Source organism: Panthera pardus, unplaced genomic scaffold, assembly GCF_024362965.1.
Source record: "Panthera pardus isolate Hobbes unplaced genomic scaffold, ASM2436296v1 HiC_scaffold_24, whole genome shotgun sequence".
In the NCBI taxonomy this organism is placed as follows: domain Eukaryota; kingdom Metazoa; phylum Chordata; class Mammalia; order Carnivora; family Felidae; genus Panthera; species Panthera pardus.
Window position 1 is genome coordinate 133,938,753 of NW_026526810.1, and position 17,189 is coordinate 133,955,941.

The 17,189-nt window shown below is 45.8% G+C and overlaps 1 protein-coding gene across 4 annotated transcripts in view; it reads left to right on the forward strand.

The window, feature by feature from the left end:
- Positions 1–17,189, forward strand: part of EML1 (EMAP like 1) — a 184,976-nt gene that overhangs the window by 125,907 nt on the left and 41,880 nt on the right. For all 4 annotated transcript variants that reach the window (XM_019462237.2, XM_019462238.2, XM_053889787.1 and 1 more), the window contains exon 4: positions 10,148–10,282. In XM_019462237.2, coding sequence (XP_019317782.1) covers positions 10,148–10,282 — 135 coding nt within the window. The remainder of the gene's footprint in view (positions 1–10,147; positions 10,283–17,189) is intronic.

The window sequence follows — 17,189 nt, forward strand, 5'->3', positions numbered from 1 at the left end:
TTAAGGTAGTTTTCTTCTATTTCTAATTTGTTGGGAGTTTTTAACATGAAAGAATGTTGAGTTTTGTCGAGCGCTTTTTTTTTTTTGCATCAGTTAAGATAGTGATGTGGTATTTGTCCTTCATTGTGTTAACATGGTATTCCATTGATTTTCATATGTTGAACCATCCTTGTATTCCATGAGTAAATCCCACTGGGCTGTGGTGTATGCAGTGGTCCCTCTCATCCGTGGTTTTGCTTTCTTCAGTTTCAATTGCCTATGGTCAACCTCAGTTCAGAAGCTCATGACTGTCCTTCTGACATATCATCAGAAGGTCAAATAGTAGCCTAACATTATGTCACAATGCCTCCCTCCCTCACCTCATTCTATCTAATCATGTAGGCATTTTATCATGTCACATCATCACAAAAAGAAGGGTGAATAGAGTAGTACAGTAAGATATTTTGAGAGAGACCACAGTCACATAACTTTGATTACAGTGTGTTGTTATAATTGTTCTATTTTATTATTATGCCTAATTATAAATTAAACTTTATCATACATACGTATGTATAAACTTGTATAAATAAGGGCACTCTTCACAGTTTCAGACATCCACTGGGGGTCATAGAACATATCCCCTGTGGATAAGTGGTGGGGGGTGGGGTATTGGTCTATAGATTTTCTTGTGTCTTTGTCTGGTTTTGGCATCTGACTAATGCTGGCCTCATAGAATGAGGTTGGAAGAATTCCCCCCTTACCCCCCCCCCTTTAATTCTTTGAATGACTTTAAGGAGAATTGATATTAATTCATCTTTAAATGTTTGGTAGCATTCTTCAGTGATGCCATCTGTCCCTGGGCTTTTCTTTGCTTTTTTTTTTTTTTAATTACTGCTTCGATTTCCTTCTGGTTAGTGATCTGTTAGAGTTTTTATTTCTTCATGATTCATCTTGGTAGGTTGTATGATTCTGGGAATTGATCCATTTCTTCTAGGTTATCCAATTTGTTAGCATATAATTGCTCATAGTAGCCCCATAGAATTCTTTTTACTTCTGTGATAACAGTTGTAATATCCTCTCTTTCATTTCTAATTTTCATTTCTAATTTTGGTTATTTGAGTCTCATTTTTTTCTTAGTGTAGCTGAGGATTTGTCCGTTTTGTTGGTCTTTTTAAAAGAAATTTAGGGGCACCTGGGTGGCTCAGTCAGTTAAATGTCTGACTTTTGACTTCAGCTCAGGTGGTAATCTCATGGTTCATGAGTTCCAGCCCCGTGTCGGGCTTTGTGCTGACAGCACAGAGCCTGCTTGGGATTTGGTCTCTCCCCCACACTCACTCACTCGCTCTCTCTCTCTAAAAATAAATGAATACATAAAACTTAAAAAAAATTCTTTAAAAATATTCTAAAATTATGGTTTCATTGGTTTGTTTTCTATTCTCTATTGTGTTTACCTCTGCTCTAATCTTTATTAATTAGCTCCTTACTTTCACTAACCTTTTAGTTTATCCTTTTCTAGTTCCTTGAGGTAGAAAGTTAGGTGGTTGTTTTGAGATCTTTCTTCTGCTTCTTCTTTTTTTTTTTTAGATCTTTCTTCTTCTTAATGCAAGTCTACTGCTATAAACTTCCCTCTTAGTATTGTGTTCTGCATATCCTGTAAGTTTTAGTATGTTTTTATTTTCACTTGTTTCCAGAAATTTTCTAACTTTCCTTGTGATTTCTTCTTTGACCCATTGGTTGTTCAAGAGTGAGTTTTTCCCATTTCAAGAGTGACTTTTTAAAGTAGCAAATTATCGCAGCACCTGACTGACTCAGCCGGTAGAGCGTGCGACTCGCGACTCTTGATCTTGGGGTTGTGAGTTTGAGCCTCATGTTGAGTGTAGCGATGACTCAAACAAATAAATCTTAAAAAAAAAAGTAGCAAATTATTATTGGAAAGATGAGACTCTTTCCCTTTATTCTTGGATAAAATAGAATTCTATCATTTATGTCTCTTATATTTTGGAATTTAAATAAAATAAAAACGTCTTTCAGAGCACAAAGGTAAAAGTCAAAGTCGCAATGCAAATATAATTTCTAGCTTTCGGTTCATTCTGTGAGAGCTTGAGTCCAACATTCTTGCTCTTTGATTTTATAGAAGGTCTCTATGTTGAGTCCAAAGTAACTTTGACGTAGTGTCATGGTGCCCTTCACTTCATAGAATATTTATGATCTTCTTAGACCTCATAGGATTAATTGGCATGATTGCTAGAACTCCTGGCAAATTGTGTTTTCAGTTCTAGTGTTTGAAACATTGATTCAGGGTAGGATAAGGCTGGGGAATGAAGTTTCTGAAACTGACTGCAGAAACGAGGCTGGGCTATGGAATCGGATGGACGCTTTCCCCAGGAAACAGCAGAGACCTCAGTGGGTAGTTGAGGGCCCCTTTAAGTCCATGACGATGATAGAAATCATTCTTTAATGATAATGAAAGCCTACGAAGTACCAGTTTATTTTATTTTGTTTTGTTTTATTTTATTTTATTTTATTTTATTTTGTTTTGTTTTATTTTATTTTATTTTATTTTATTTTATTTTACATCCAAGTTAGTTGGCATTTGGTGCAATAATGATTTCAGGAGTAGCTTGCAGTGATTCACCCCCTACGTGTAACACCCAGGGCTCATCCCGACAAGTGTCCTCCTCAATGCCCCTTGCCCTTTTAGCCCATCCGCCCACCCACAACCCCTCCAGCAACCCTCGGTTTGTTCTCTGCATTTAAGAGTCTCTTCTGTTTTGTCCCCCTCCTTGTTTTTATATTAGTTTCGCTTCCCTTCCCTTATGTTCATCTGTTTTGTATCCTAAATTCCACATGAGTAAAATCATATGATATTTGTCTTTCTCTAATTTTTTTAATGTTTCTTTATTTATTTTGGAGAGAGATTGAGAGTGGGCAGGGGAGGGGGCAGAGAGAGAAGGAGACAGAATCCCGAGCAGGGTCCACACTGTTAGCACAGAGCCCAGTTCAGGGCTTGAACCCACGAACCGTGGGATCACAACCTGAGCTGACTCAGCCGACTGTCACCCAGACGCCCCGAAGCTCTGGGTTTTTAATATGTTGTCACTAATCCTCAAAATGATATTATTATTCCTATTTTCTGAGAAGACTGAGGCTCAGAGAAGTGAGGCAACTTCTCCAGGCCCCGAGGGCACAGAGCTGGGAACAGGGGCTCGGACCCAGGTTCCTGTGCATCCAGGGCTGATGCTCCCGTCGCTGTGTTAGGCTGCTTCCCGCAAAGCTGTCCAGGTCAGCACTTACATCGGCTCATAAAAAGTGCTTGATATAATTACTGTTGGGAAATGCTCCCTCCTGTATGTCCCATGCTGTGTGCTGCTGTCAGGAGCGGTGACGTGCCAAGAGGCCCCTGTGGGTGCTGACAGAACAGAGGCAGTCCTGAGGGTGACTCTAAACAGAGACTTCTGGCAGAGAGTCTGAGAGACAGGACTGCCTGGAAGGAAGGGACTGCGGGGGCTGGGCTCCAAGGACAGAACTGGCCATGTGCTACGAGCAGAAGCCTGGGTCTCCTGCCCCCTTTTGTCAGCCATGTGCGTGCAAGGGCTCGTGGTTAGTGTCTGCTCTCAACAATATTATCTTAGGAAGGAAAGAAGGGAGGGAGTGTGGAGGGTTGGTTATCTGTAGCCATCATATTGTGTGTGTATGTACATGTATGCGTATTCACATTTAAACACTAACCTTCCTTGCAGAAATTTTCTAAGGCCTCTGTAGATGCTTCTTTTTAATTTACAGAATAATGAGTTTGGTTCCTCTGATAAACTGTTGTAGAACAGCCAACCAGAAATACATGGCTTTCTAGATTGAGTCCAAGACTCTTGGTTTTCCGGGTAGAACTTAGTGATTCATTTATTTTGTTTCTCTGGCTTTTATGGGCTTCCAGGGATGTTAGTTCCCATCCACTTGGAAGTTGGAAACCCAAACAGTAGCATCTAATTATTCCTCCTTGGTCAAGTTCCTATAGATGTCTCATTAGGAGAGAATTCCGAAAAGAGAAAGAAGCTTGCTGGGCATTCTGAATATTAGGATTAAAATAGCTTCCAGGACGTTTCAAATATGTTTACAATCATGCGGGAATTTTTCTGTAATCAGAGTTCCAAATTAACCAAGTCGGGGCATCTGCAGCGTGTGGATGGGTATATGTTTGTTTTCTTTTCTCTGGGGTTTTTTCAGCCTGGTGCTTAAGAACAAAATCTCCTTTGGAACCTGTCCAGCACCCAGCGGCTGTGCTTTGTGTTGCCAATTAAGACTTCGATTGGGGGCTTGATTTGGAATCCTTGGGAAAAGCTTTGTTTCCATTAGTCAAAGGAAAAAAGGCAGACAATCCGGGGGAAGACATTGTAGGTCATACCTTGCTCAGTGGGGATGCGGCAGCACAATAGAATAACATTTCCACTGGCTCAGAACAGAGACAATCACTCATTCTTTCCGCCCCAAAGTAGAGTTTTACAATAGGGCAGAGCTGTGAGAAGACAGATCAAAAGAACAAAACTGGTACAAAACAGAGCATTATTTAAAAAGCGCTCCGTTCCAAGCATAAGATAGGGTGGTAAACATCTATCGCTTCCAAATAAACAACTGACCGTCCTTTGGAAAAAATGGTTACACTTGTTAGAAATACGCATTTGTAAGTGCACCAGTCAGTGCCGGACACGCACACGATTTCAAAAGTTGGGTTTAAATGACCCGAGCTGAGATCAAGAGTTAGACACTTAACCAACTGAGCCACCCAGGCACCCCTGATTTTATGGGTCTTTAAAAATTATTACTTCTTTTTTTAAATTTTTTTTAACGTTTATTTATTTTTGAGACAGAGAGAGACAGAGCATGAACGGGGGAGGGGCAGAGAGAGGGAGACACAGAATCCGAAACAGGCTCCAGGCTCTGAGCGGTCAGCACAGAGCCCGACGCGGGGCTCAAACTCACGGACCGTGAGATCATGACCTGAGACGAAGTCAGACGCTTAACCAACCGAGCCACCCAGGCGCCCCTAAAAATTATTACTTCTAATATATTTCCTTATCACTCGGAGCTATTGAGATGTAGGCGTTAAACTCACGTTTTGAGTCTGTTTCTGTAGCAAAATAGCGGTGGAAGTGTTCTGCTACTGCACGGAGAAGATGAGTTGACACCTGTCCCTTTCTCAGAAGTCCTGGAGTCACCCCTCTGGGCTTAGGGAGTGGCTTCATAGGTACGAGAAAAGCTTCTTCTGATCTGTCAGATTCTAAGTGACCAGCCTTCCTAGGAAATGACTTGATTTCTGCCACAAAGATAGGGCAGAAGAGAAAGATCAGACCATTTTGTGATTATTGAAGTGGGTGGTCTCCTGCAAGCATTGTAACTTGCAAGACAAACGGTCAATGCCTGATAAGTATTTATTGAGTGGCTAATTGTTTTAATTGAGTATGATCACCCCGGTTCTCAGGACAAATGACGTTATCAGAAAATCTCTAGTGGTACACAGGAGTGAGCTGTCAGATTTCTAGTTGTTATTTTTTTTTATGTTTTCATTTTATTTCTGAGAGAGAGAGAGAGAGAGAGAGAGAGAGAGAGAGCGGGGGAGGGGCAGAGAGAGAGGGAGACACAGAATCCGAAGCAGGCTCCAGGCTCCCAGCCGTCAGCACAGAGCCCGACGCGGGGCCTGAACCCACGAACCACGAGACCACGACCAGAGCCAAAGCTAGACACCCAACTGACTGAGCCACCCGGGTGCCCCTCTTTTTTTTTTTTTAATTGTAAAAGTTGGAGATCTTCTTGCAAAATGGTAGAAAACTGACCCTTGATTCCAAATCACATAATGAAAGAAAGACACAATTGTCGGCTTATCATGCTTAGAGTTACTATCCAACCAGAAGAAGAAAGCTTGCCACTCTCCTCTGCTCACCAGTCACCCTTGCAGAAATTTTATGTCTGAAATTTCATTTGAATTGGCAAAAACCGTCGAATGGGTACATAATGTAAAGAACCGTTATATTTTCAGACCTTAGAAGGTTTTTGGTTCAGGAGTGGGGGTAGAGACCAGAAGGGAAAAGAAGAAACCGTATCCATGCGGTTCTATGCCAAAACTACTTTCCTTGCCCTAAGCACTAGAAAATGTACTCCACGGTGTGCAGTCTCTCACCAGCCAGTCCCACCACTTGCAAAATGAAGGGATTGTTTTTCCCTTGCTGTCCGGAGGGAACATAACTTCTTTGATATTCCCTGCTGGTTATTTAAGGAGGCTTCTCGCAGTGAGTATACAGTGTTACTCCTTCTGGCTGCCCTTGATCCTGCGAATGTCTGGTCTTCCAGCTTTATTTTCTGTCCTTCTCTTTGAGTCCTGGTAAATCCTCTTTAATTCGTAAGAGCCCTTGGCTCTCAAAAGGAAATATCTTGGTTTTTCCCCCTCCCCCCCCATACAACAATAGTAGATTTTTTAAAAGCTTAGCATTTTAATGCAAATGTGGGCATGAGAGATATCTGGGTAGAGCTGGGATGAATTGTATCCAAGTCTGTGTATGCAGATGGAAGTGTTTTCCGTGTCGATGGGCGGTGTGCGTTCTGTTGTTGATCGAAGCTTACCAAAATATTTTTCCACGCTTTTGTTCCCGCGCTCGGTTTCGTCCACTGTGTCTCTGGGCCTCTTATGCATAGATTGAACAGGTGTGTGTCTTCCAAAGGCACACAAACAGCACAGCTGGACACACAGGTGAGGGTCCTTAGATTTGTTTTCACCGCCCAGAGCGCCGGGTCCCTTTAGCGCTGCAGCGTTCAGGTTCGCAGTGCCTCCCGTTGGTTGAGCCTCAAACACGCATCCATATTAATCGTTGACATTTGTTGGATTTCTAGACGTTCAGCAGGCCCTCCCACCCATGTCCTTGGGTGTCTCGTGAACTGTCGCCCTTCTTCAGCAGGAAGCCCAGCAGAGAGACAGGGTGGGGGCGGGGGTGGGGGGAGGACCCTCACGAGCCGCCTCATCCCTGATTTTGTGTCCTCATCTGTGTAATGGAGACAGCGATACTTTCTTAGTGAACGTGTGAGGTCTAAACGCGATACCAGACGCCAGCCACGAAGTTCTCCGTGTGTGTGGCCTATCCCTGCCACCGCTGTTTCCACGTCTCCATCACTGGTGTCCCGTTAGCTCTTCCAGCGACCCAGCTCAGCGTCATCAGAAAACCGGTTAATGTTTGCCACCGTTGATTAGTAGTCATGGTTTCTCAGCTCCTTAAGGGTGTTTGATACAAGTCTTTAAGTGGCTGTGAACTTGCCATGAACTCCCCCAGGGACACCATGCGGGTGACGCTCTGGGCCGGTCACCTGCTGCTGGTGCCTTCCGGGGGCCCTCCAGGGGCCAGGCAGCGTGCCCGCGAGCCCCTCGCCAGATGCCAGGCAGAGAAAGATCCCGCGGCGTTAAATCAGCTTGCTGTGTGTCGTCGCTGGCAGAAATTGAACTTCGAGCGCAAGGGTTTCTGTAATTTTTAGACCTCGGTCCCGAATTTCAGAAATGTCGTGCTCTCCTAAGATCTGTAATTTCCTGGTCCCCAAATTGAGCATTCTAAAAATGCACGTCCTGACCTTGAGGCGTGCCCATTTGGATCCGGCTGTAAGATTCAAATCCGGCTGCGAATCCAAAGCTTCCTCAGTCACCAAGAAGGCTGTGCAGACAGCATATCACATCCCCACAATTATGGTCACCTTATTTATGTTTGCTCACCCAGAGAGCGAGATGGCTTTTCAAATCCGACACACCGTGAGGTTTTAAAAAAACATGCTAAGAGATTCTTCGCTGAGCCATCGGCAGTTCCAACAGGGAAAGGACTGGAGCTGGCCTGAAGGAAGGGGACGAGGACAGAGGAAGAAGAGAGACCGGGGGCACGGCTGTGCTGTGTCGTCAGGAGAAAGGGGGGCTCAGACCTTCCTCCCAGGAGCCTGGCCTTGGCCTCACGTCCTTGGCACCTGTGTCCGAAAATGTGGCCTGGTCTGCCCCCTCCATGGGGCTGAGCTCTCACAGCCACCTGGCATTTCTGTCACGTCCCTGTGTCCAGCGGCCCCAGCACCACCTGTGCCCCGCGTCCTCCCACCTTCGGCCCCTCTCTCTGGCCTTCTTTCCTTTCTCTGCTGCCCGGCTCCCACTCCCCACTCCCTGGGCAGGCCCCTCCCCACAGCCCCTGCCCGGGACCCGCACCGCCAGCCAGCCCTCTCCTTCTTTCTCACTGGGCCGGTGCTAAGTTAGAGCCCTTCATGTCTCTTCCTGTGACGAGCTCAAAGTGTGATACTGCGTTCATTTATTCATTTTTTTTTCCATCTTTTTCATGTAATAAGTATCTAGCTTCTTTACTAGGCTCTTGAAATATGTAAGAATGATCAAGGAGATGGGATCCCAAGGAATGTGTGGCCTAGTGATGAGGATAAAAACTTTACAGGGAGGCCTGTAATACACGTATGTGCTCCAAGAACAGCACGACTTACCCTTCATGTCCACGAACTACCTGTGCACGGGCCATCCTTTCGTGTCCGTGAACCTCCCACGCACGGGCCATCCTTTCGTGTCCATGAACTACCTGTGCACGGGCCATCCTTTTGTGTCCGTGAACCTCCCATGCACGGGCCATCCTTTCGTGTCCACGAACTACCTGTGCACGGGCCATCCTTTCGTGTCCGTGAACCTCCCACACACAGGCCATCGTTTCGTGTCCATGTACTACCTGTGCACGGGCCATCCTTTCGTGTCCATGAATCTCCTGCGCATGGGCCATCCTTTCGTGTCCACGAGCTACCTGTGCACAGGCCATCCTTTTGTGTCCGTGAACCTCCCATGCACGGGCCATCCTTTCGTGTCCATGAACTACCTGTGCACGGGCCATCCTTCTTCCTAGAACAGGCGCTTCCCTACTGTGGAATTATAACATGTTCAAGCCATTTGTTTGATCTCCCCCGGAAATCTGCAGGGTCCAGGAGATCTTCACAGCTGTCGCACCCCAGACCCTCAACCAGTCTAGCCCCCCTCCCCCACAACCGGCTATACTCACCTGCAAACAAAGGCATCATACGTGTTGTGGAATGTTTCCGTCACTGCCGGTGCACTCTGTTTGCATTTGTCTTCAGACCAGAGTTCTTCAGCACCAGCACTACCGACTCTGGGGGCCGATCAGAATGTCCTGGGCATTGCAGGTGTCAGTAGCATCCCTGACCTCTACCCACTGGATGCCAGCAGGAGCCCTCCTCCCCCACTCGTGACAACCAAAGGTGTCTCCAGACATTGCCCAATGTCCTCTGGGGGTGAAGTCACCCCTGGCTGAGCACCACTGGTTTAGACTGAAGCCTGCTCAAGGGCAGGATACTTCCCATGAAGCTGCTGGAGCGCTCACAAGGTTGTTGGGATGTTTCCTTTCAGTTTCTGCCATGACTTTGCTGTCTTTTAAAAAAAATTTTTTTTTAATGTTTATTTATTTTTGAGAGAGAGAGACAGAGTGCAAGCCAGGGAGGGGCAGAGAGAGGAGGAGACACAGAATCCGAAGCAGACTCCAGGCTCTGAGCTGTCAGCACAGAGCCCAACATGGGGCTCGAACTCATGAACTGTGAAATCATGACCTGAGCCAAAGTCGGACGCTCAACCGACTGAGCCTCCCAGGCGCCCCTGCTATGACTTTGACCCGGACTAATGACCACAGTTCCAAAGGCAGTGAGCAGAGACATTGATCCCAACTGCCATTCTGCAGAGGATAACATCCATCCATACACACACACACACACACACACACACACACACGCTTACACATATTGTATAGTTAGGGCTTTAGAATCAATCCCTTTAAAAAAAATTTTTTTTAACGTTTATTTATTTTTGAGACAGAGAGAGACAGAGCATGAATGGGGGAGGGGCAGAGAGAGAGGGAGACACAGAATCGGAAGCAGGCTCCAGGCTCTGAGCCATCAGCCCAGAGCCCGACGCGGGGCTCGAACTCACGGACCGGGAGATCGTGATCTGAGCTGAAGTCGGACGCTCAACCGACTGAGCCACCCAGGCCCCCCCCCTTTTTAAATATCCATATAGAAATATGATCTACGCGTATATGTTTGCCCTCGGCAATAAAATAAAATCACTGTTAAGAATCTCATTGTCATTTCTGTGTTGCCTCAGTACCATCAAGAGGACCAGCTCCTCTGAGCGAGTATCTCCTGGCGGTCGAAGGGAAAGCTGCGGAGATTCCAAAGGAAACCGAACCCGCACGGGATCTACAAGCAGTACTTCCAGCGGCAAAAAGAACAGTGAAAGGTAAGGGCATCTTCTCTGCTGGTCCCACCATTCAGAGGTTTCGTTACCTCTTTTCCCCCAGCGATGAATCAGAAGAGCACCCAGTGTGTACGCGCTCCCGCCCGCGGAGCGCCCTTCTCCTTAGCGCGGTGGGCGCTACTCAAGCCCCCATTTGAGGCGGCTGCTCGTCACCCTTCACACCGCTCGTTGTCCAGGTGGAAAACCATAACTGGACGTCCCCGCACCCTCGTGCAGGCCAAAGTAGCTCCTGAGAATTTGCTCGGCCCCAAGTCCGTGGAATTGGGGAAGCCATTCTGAATTTCCCTACGGAACACTTCACACTTCTGGTACCTTCTGCTGTCATTCAGAAATTAATTTCAGTGGGTTCTTTAAGTGCGTCGACAGTATTTTCTAAGGTAGACTGACTGGGTGAAAAGCTGGAGTTTTAGGATTTGTTAGAAACCTTCTTGAATATCGAGCTAACACCAGAAATGGGAGCCATTTCTTTCCGGTTTCCTGAAATACGCATGCTTATAATTGAGCATTTCCCTTTGAGGTTAATTTATAACGGATTATGACAAACACCTCTACGACTAACAGTAACCTTTTACTAGTGAAAGCTCCTTGTTGGCATTTTCAGAGCCTGTTTTATGTTTATGAATGTGCGTGTTTGTGAGATCGTTTCTCTGTGTAGATACCTGCCTTTTTAAACCTTGTGCTTTCATTCTGTGCCTTCATTCTCTCTGTTGAGCAAGGCTGAGGAAGGAGTCTCAGCTTCACAGGCTAAACGTGTCCCCCCCCCCGCCCCAAATGTTTATGTAAGGAGAAGGCTTAGTCATAAAGCAATGGACTCCAACCCACAGGCTGTAAAAATTCCAAGTTTGTAAATCTATTCTGATTCAGTCCCGTAAGGAGGCCTGAATTGTTTTTCAGTTTTATCCCTAAAAGGTAGCTTCTGCAGGAAAGATGCAGGCAATGCTAACATCAGCAGGTTAGGGCCACAGTTGATTAACAGTCCCGGAGACCACTGATGTGGGGTTCTGCCTTCTAATTTAGGCTATTAGTACTTCTTATCAGAAGATTATGCTAATTAGGTGATAATACCTTTGAAATAAGGCCAAGTGGTTACTATGACAGTAGAGTATAAATGGGTCATGCCGTGTGGCCTTCAGGTTTCTTGAATGTAGGGTAAGCTTGGAAGTTGACCTGAAGTGTCTAGATCTTGGCAGTTCTTAAAACCTTGGCTCCTTCTGTGCACATCTGATTTTTGTTAAGAATTTCCAAAAAAGAATCTGCATTGTGCAAACACCAGATCTGTTTTATCTCTTAAATCCTATGGCTTTGATAAATGTTCTGGGTAAATATTTCCATAAAAGATATTTGCAAAGGGGTTGTGTGTGTGTGTGTGTGTGTGTGTGTGTTTTGTTTTGTTTTGTTTTGTTTTTAATGCCACAGCAGGAGACTTTGACTTAGAAATGAGGGGCCAGGAAAATCCACCAATCATTTTCTAAAAATAATTCAAGCAACTAAACATGTCCATTTAAAAATAAGCCCCGTGCCTCATTAAGACCCGGGAGTAGTTGAGGCCCACGTAGCCCCGAGCTGGTTGAGTTGCTCCCACACACCTGAGGAGTTTCAGAAAGAAAGTTCTTGCCTTCTCTTAGGGAATTGCTTGTCCTGGCAGATACCTTCAGGGGCCCGTAGAAATATTAGCGCAATAACTCAGACAGAAAGAAACAGCTAAGAAGCAATAGCAGTGAAGGTCAAAGTTGGTGACTCAGCCTCTGCCTGACCCTCTCCTTCCTTCTTCTCCTCCCTTCCCGCCTGAGCAGCCCCACCCTTGAGCTGCCTCGACCCGGCGTCAAAGCAGAGGTCGCGTCTCGTTGACCGATGCCTGGACTCTGGGACTTAAAGGGTGCAGAGAAAGGTATAGAAAGGTGGCCCTCACATAACCCCCTTCGAAACACCGTGGTACTCAGCGGTCTAAGATAGTAAGATCTCTGGCTCGTTGCTCTGATATTGGTCTGTGGTTCCCGGATGCTGGCTTACATTTCCAGAGCTCGTCTTCTTTGGCTACCGGGGGCAGCAAGACAAGGTGGAAAGGGCACGGGGTCTCTGGAGTAAGAGAAAGGTCTGGGTTCGTCGACCAGTGCCGCCGCGTGACGCCTTCGAGCCTCCGCTTTTGCCGCGGTGCCTTAGGGATTAGTACATCCCTAATTGCCTCCCATCTCATCAATGAACTGACTGGTGGGAAAGCACTCAGCACGAGGCTTGGCACTCAGTCACGGGCCTCGTGTCGTGGCAGCTGTTACAAAGTGAGACCTGCGCCAGGCAGAGGAAAATCATTTATGAGGCTTTCCAAAATGCTGAGCTTTTATTCCCTGGCTCGTAAGATAAGGGCTCGTAAGAGAAAGCGATTCATCTCTTCTCTGGTGTGACACACGTTGCATGGTGTTCACGCGAGCGATGCGGTCCTGCGAGCACAACCCGGGTTCTGGCAAGATCTGGAAGCGCTCAGGGGGGAGCGCTAAGTATCACCCGGCTTCGCAGTTGTCCACGTGGCATCAGGATGAGCCAGGCGGGCTCGCCAGGATGCTCGCGAGGGAGGGGCGGAGCAGGGGGGCGGCTTCGGTTGGGTCCTGTTTGTGGAAGGAGGACGTCCCGCACGCACGACGGTGCCGTAACTTGTGTGAAACAGACTGGCTCCAGATCTCCCGTTACCGCACGCCATATGCAGCGCTGTGTTCAGAGCATGTGGCACTTGCACGGAAATTAGAAAAAGCCTCCTCTTGCTCAAGGAAAACAGTTCCACCTCGGCATACAGATTTCTCAGTAACAATTACAGCAACCGTAAGCTCCTCCGTGCATATCGCACAAACCTTAATGTTGAACATGAAACGATAGTGGTTTTGAGATCTTCGGCTTTCACCTTCTCCAAAATAGACTAATGTATTTAAAAATATCAATGAAAATAGCAACTGTGTTCTTTTGTGAGTTGCAGTCCTCTCGTGCCGGCTTCTCATCTTCTTTGGAAATGGTCGCTGGATTTGACAGTCATTCTTGTGACATTGGGGACTTTTATCTTCGAATGTTTAACATTTTATTATTTTTTAAATTTTTTTACACGTTTATTCATTTTTGAGAGAGTGTGAGCGGGGGAGGGGCAGAGAGAGAGGGAGACGCAGAATCCGAAGCAGGCTCCAGGCTCTGAGCTGTCGGCACAGAGACCGACACGGGGCTGGAACCCATGAACCGGGAGATCGTGACCTGAGCTGAAGTCAGACGTTCAACCGACTAAGCCACCCAGACACCCCAGAATGTTTGATGTTTTAGAATACTTTGCTTGTATCAAAACACAAAATGTTTTTAATGTTTATTTATTTTTGAGAGAGAGAGAGAGAGAGAGAGAGCACAAGCAGGGGAGGGGCAGAGAGAAAGGGAGACACAGGATCTGAAGCAGGCTCCAGGGCTCCGAGCTGTCAGCACAAAGCCTGATGTGGGGCTCAGACTCACGTACCACGAGATCATAAACTGAACCAAGTTGGACGTTAAACTGACCGAGCCACCCAGGTGCCCCTGAAACCACAAATTTTTAACAGCACTTAATCTGTGTGCTGGCAAACTTCTATAAGAACAAAAGCAACATATGGCCATGGGATATTTATTTCATGTATTGTTAATGATAAATATTAACAATTATATAGTGATTTTGTGTCATAGTGAAGCACTTACTAAATTTAAATAGGAAATCAACAGTAACATTCTGATGAATGACCTGTGCTATCTAATGTAACCAGTGTACTAAGGCAATAGGGAATTTTTTTTATTAAAAAAAAAGTATTTTGTATCAGAGAAACAGCTACTACTTAGAATGCAATTTATGTTGGATGTTGCCAGACTGATTAAGTGTTTCAGTTAGAAAACTGCCCCCCCCCTTTGTAATTCTGACTGGACTGACATATATCAGCTTTGTAAGTAAGACTTTGTTTCCAGCAAAAAGTTGTTGTAATGGACTGATTTTGTTAGAATGGGAAATGTTTCAGCCATCTGCTGGAAACCTCATCAGAACACACATTTAAACCCTGCATTTCAGAGTCAACAAATGTGGGGGGGTGGGAGGGGAACGCTTCAAAATAACAAAGATGTGAAAGTATCCCCTTAGATGCTCTTTTTTTTTTTTTTTTAACGTTTATTTATTTTTGAGACAGAGAGAGACAGAGCATGAACGGGGGAGGGTCAGAGAGAGGGAGACCCAGAATCTGAAACAGGCTCCAGGCTCTGAGCTGTCAGCACAGAGCCCGACGCGGGGCTCGAACTCATGGACCGCGAGATCGTGACCTGAGCCAAAGTCGGCCGCCCAACCGACTGAGCCACCCAGGCGCCCCCCCTTAGATGCTCTTTTGTATTGAACAACCTCAGCATCTGTGCCAGCCATTTTACAGGGTCCAGAACCCTGAGCTGGAGACTCCGAGCTCCGTCCGTCCTAAAGCTGTAACATTCCACGAAAGAGTCTTTTCAGTGACACCTTGAGGCCCTCAAGGCTCAAATTTGTTCTTTTATCTCACCATCACTGATAGTGCAATCTGGAGCTTAACCCTCAGCCTGGGTTTCTGGCCCCCCATGTGCTGGCTCCCCAGCCTCTCCTGTGCCCTCATATTCATGTCTAATACCAGCTCTCGCTTGTCCCCAGCAAGATTTTTTTCCTTTGAGATAATTTACTTATTACACAAGTAGCATGTGTCTTAGGAAATCCAGATGTCCAAAAAAGAAGTGAAAAATCTCACTACTTAGAGACCTCAGAGCTAACGTTTTATTCCTTTTCCATCTAGACTTTATTTCTAGGGTACTGTGTGTCTGGTGTATCATTTAAATACATTTGTAACTTTCTTTTTCATTTGCTTCGTAGCCACGTTTTTGTGGCAGAAGACATGCTCTGACAATGTAACTTCAGAGGCGGATCATTATTTAGCTAGGCAAATATACGTCAGTTGGACATCAGGTGCCAACAAGGTTTTTCTGATCTAGGCAGGCCAGCCCGACATCTAGAACAATGCCCAGATGTTTGCAAGAACCCTTAGCACGGAGCTTGCCTGCTGTTGGCACTCCATCCACGGTGGCCGTGATGATTACCTTCTACCCCAAGTGTTGGAGCTAATGTCGGTGTGCCTGCTCGTCCTGGCAGTGCCCCTCTTCTTTCGGACATTCCGGAATTCCCCAACTCCTGTTCCCACCCTCACCCTGACCTGAAAAGGGAGGAAGGAATCAGAAACCCTGAACAATTTTGTATCACCTTACCCCTTCCGTCCCACAGCACTGCCTAAGTTATTGAGCACGTACGGTGCACAGAACACAGTGTAAGGCAGAGTGGGACGTGGAAAGGCCCGGCACACACACCAGACCCACTCCCTCCACAAACGTCAACGACACATTCAACTGAAAAGGGCCAGTTTCCTTAGTTTCCAAAGGACTCAACACAAACAGAAAAAAGACAATCAGCTCACTAGAAAAACGGGCAGAGGATTTGAACAGGCAGTTTGCTGAGAAGGAAGTACAAATAGCCAACTGACTAAAGAAAAGATAATCAGATCCACTCTTAATTAAAGAAATGCAAATCTCAGTAAGAAGATAGTATATGGAGAAAAAGCTTTATTGTATTATAAAATAAAACACAGATACAAAAAGAAAAAAAAAAAGGAAAGAAAGAACACCCCACACAAGCAAATGCAGAGCTTAATGAATTACACCTTCTAGCACTTATTAAGTGGAGGGTTTTTCCTCCTCCTGAGTGACATGTGTATGTGTCTGGAGATTTGGTGGCGGTGGATGGTTGGATATATTTGGAGGAACTCTAGCTGATCCTTCAGGACCCAGCTCAGGACACCCCTTTCTCTGGGAAGCTTGGCCTGGCCCTTGGGTCTGAGTCAGTTGCCTTTCAGATTGCTTTGCACCTGCTGGTTATCTTTATCTATACCTGTAACTCCCTCCCCACTCGCCCCATGCCCATACATACCCCTTGTCCTCCCTTAAGCTTCGGGAAGGCAGAAGCTGTTGTTTATTATTCTTTGTATCCCTAACTCTTTGCACAGGGCCTGGCACACAGTAACTGCTCAGTAAATGTTTGTGGAGTGAATGAAAGAATATATATTTAATTTAAAACAAAACAAAACAAAACAAAACAAAAAAAAAACATAGTCATTTAAGAACTATGTAAACAGCACCACCTATTGGTAGATGACTTTAACACCACCCTTCAGATTCTAAAACATTTTGCCCTGGAAATTAGGTGTCTTAAGTTAAGCATCTTCGCTTTACTGAAAGGGTTGTTCACTCCCCGAGCCATGGGGTCATTTATCTTTTAACACATGTTAAAATAATAAGTGCTCATATTCTTTATATTTTAGTTTTGAGGCTGGTGGGCAGGGGGCCTGGAGATTACATGTAGGTTCTCGTCAGCAATGTTGGGAGCAAGAGGGAAGTGATCTAAGTAAAAACCGCGTATTGGGCACTCTGTTACAGGCGCAGTTTGATCTTGCCAACGCCCTGGACCTTACGGTGGCTTTAGTCCCATTTTGTAGGTGAAAGAAACTAAGACGTGGAGGTAGAGCGACTTAGCCAATCCGAACGCAGACCCAGCTGACTTCAAAATCTGGGCAGGTTCTGCCACACTGAGCTGGAGGTGTTGGCTGGAAATGTCTATGAAGCGGTCTTTGTCCCCAAGTAGGGTCTCCGGTGACTTCCAAACTCTTTGAGATGTTTCCCACATGACCCCATTTCTAGTAGAAAGCTGCTTAAGGGCATTTATGTAGAGAATCATTACTTACATAGTAAAGTATTTTGATTGCCAGCGGGAATATTATTTCATCAAGTGAGATCGTTTCAAAAGGAGTCCTGGTACGTATGTCAGGAGCTACGGTTTTTATAGGTGAAC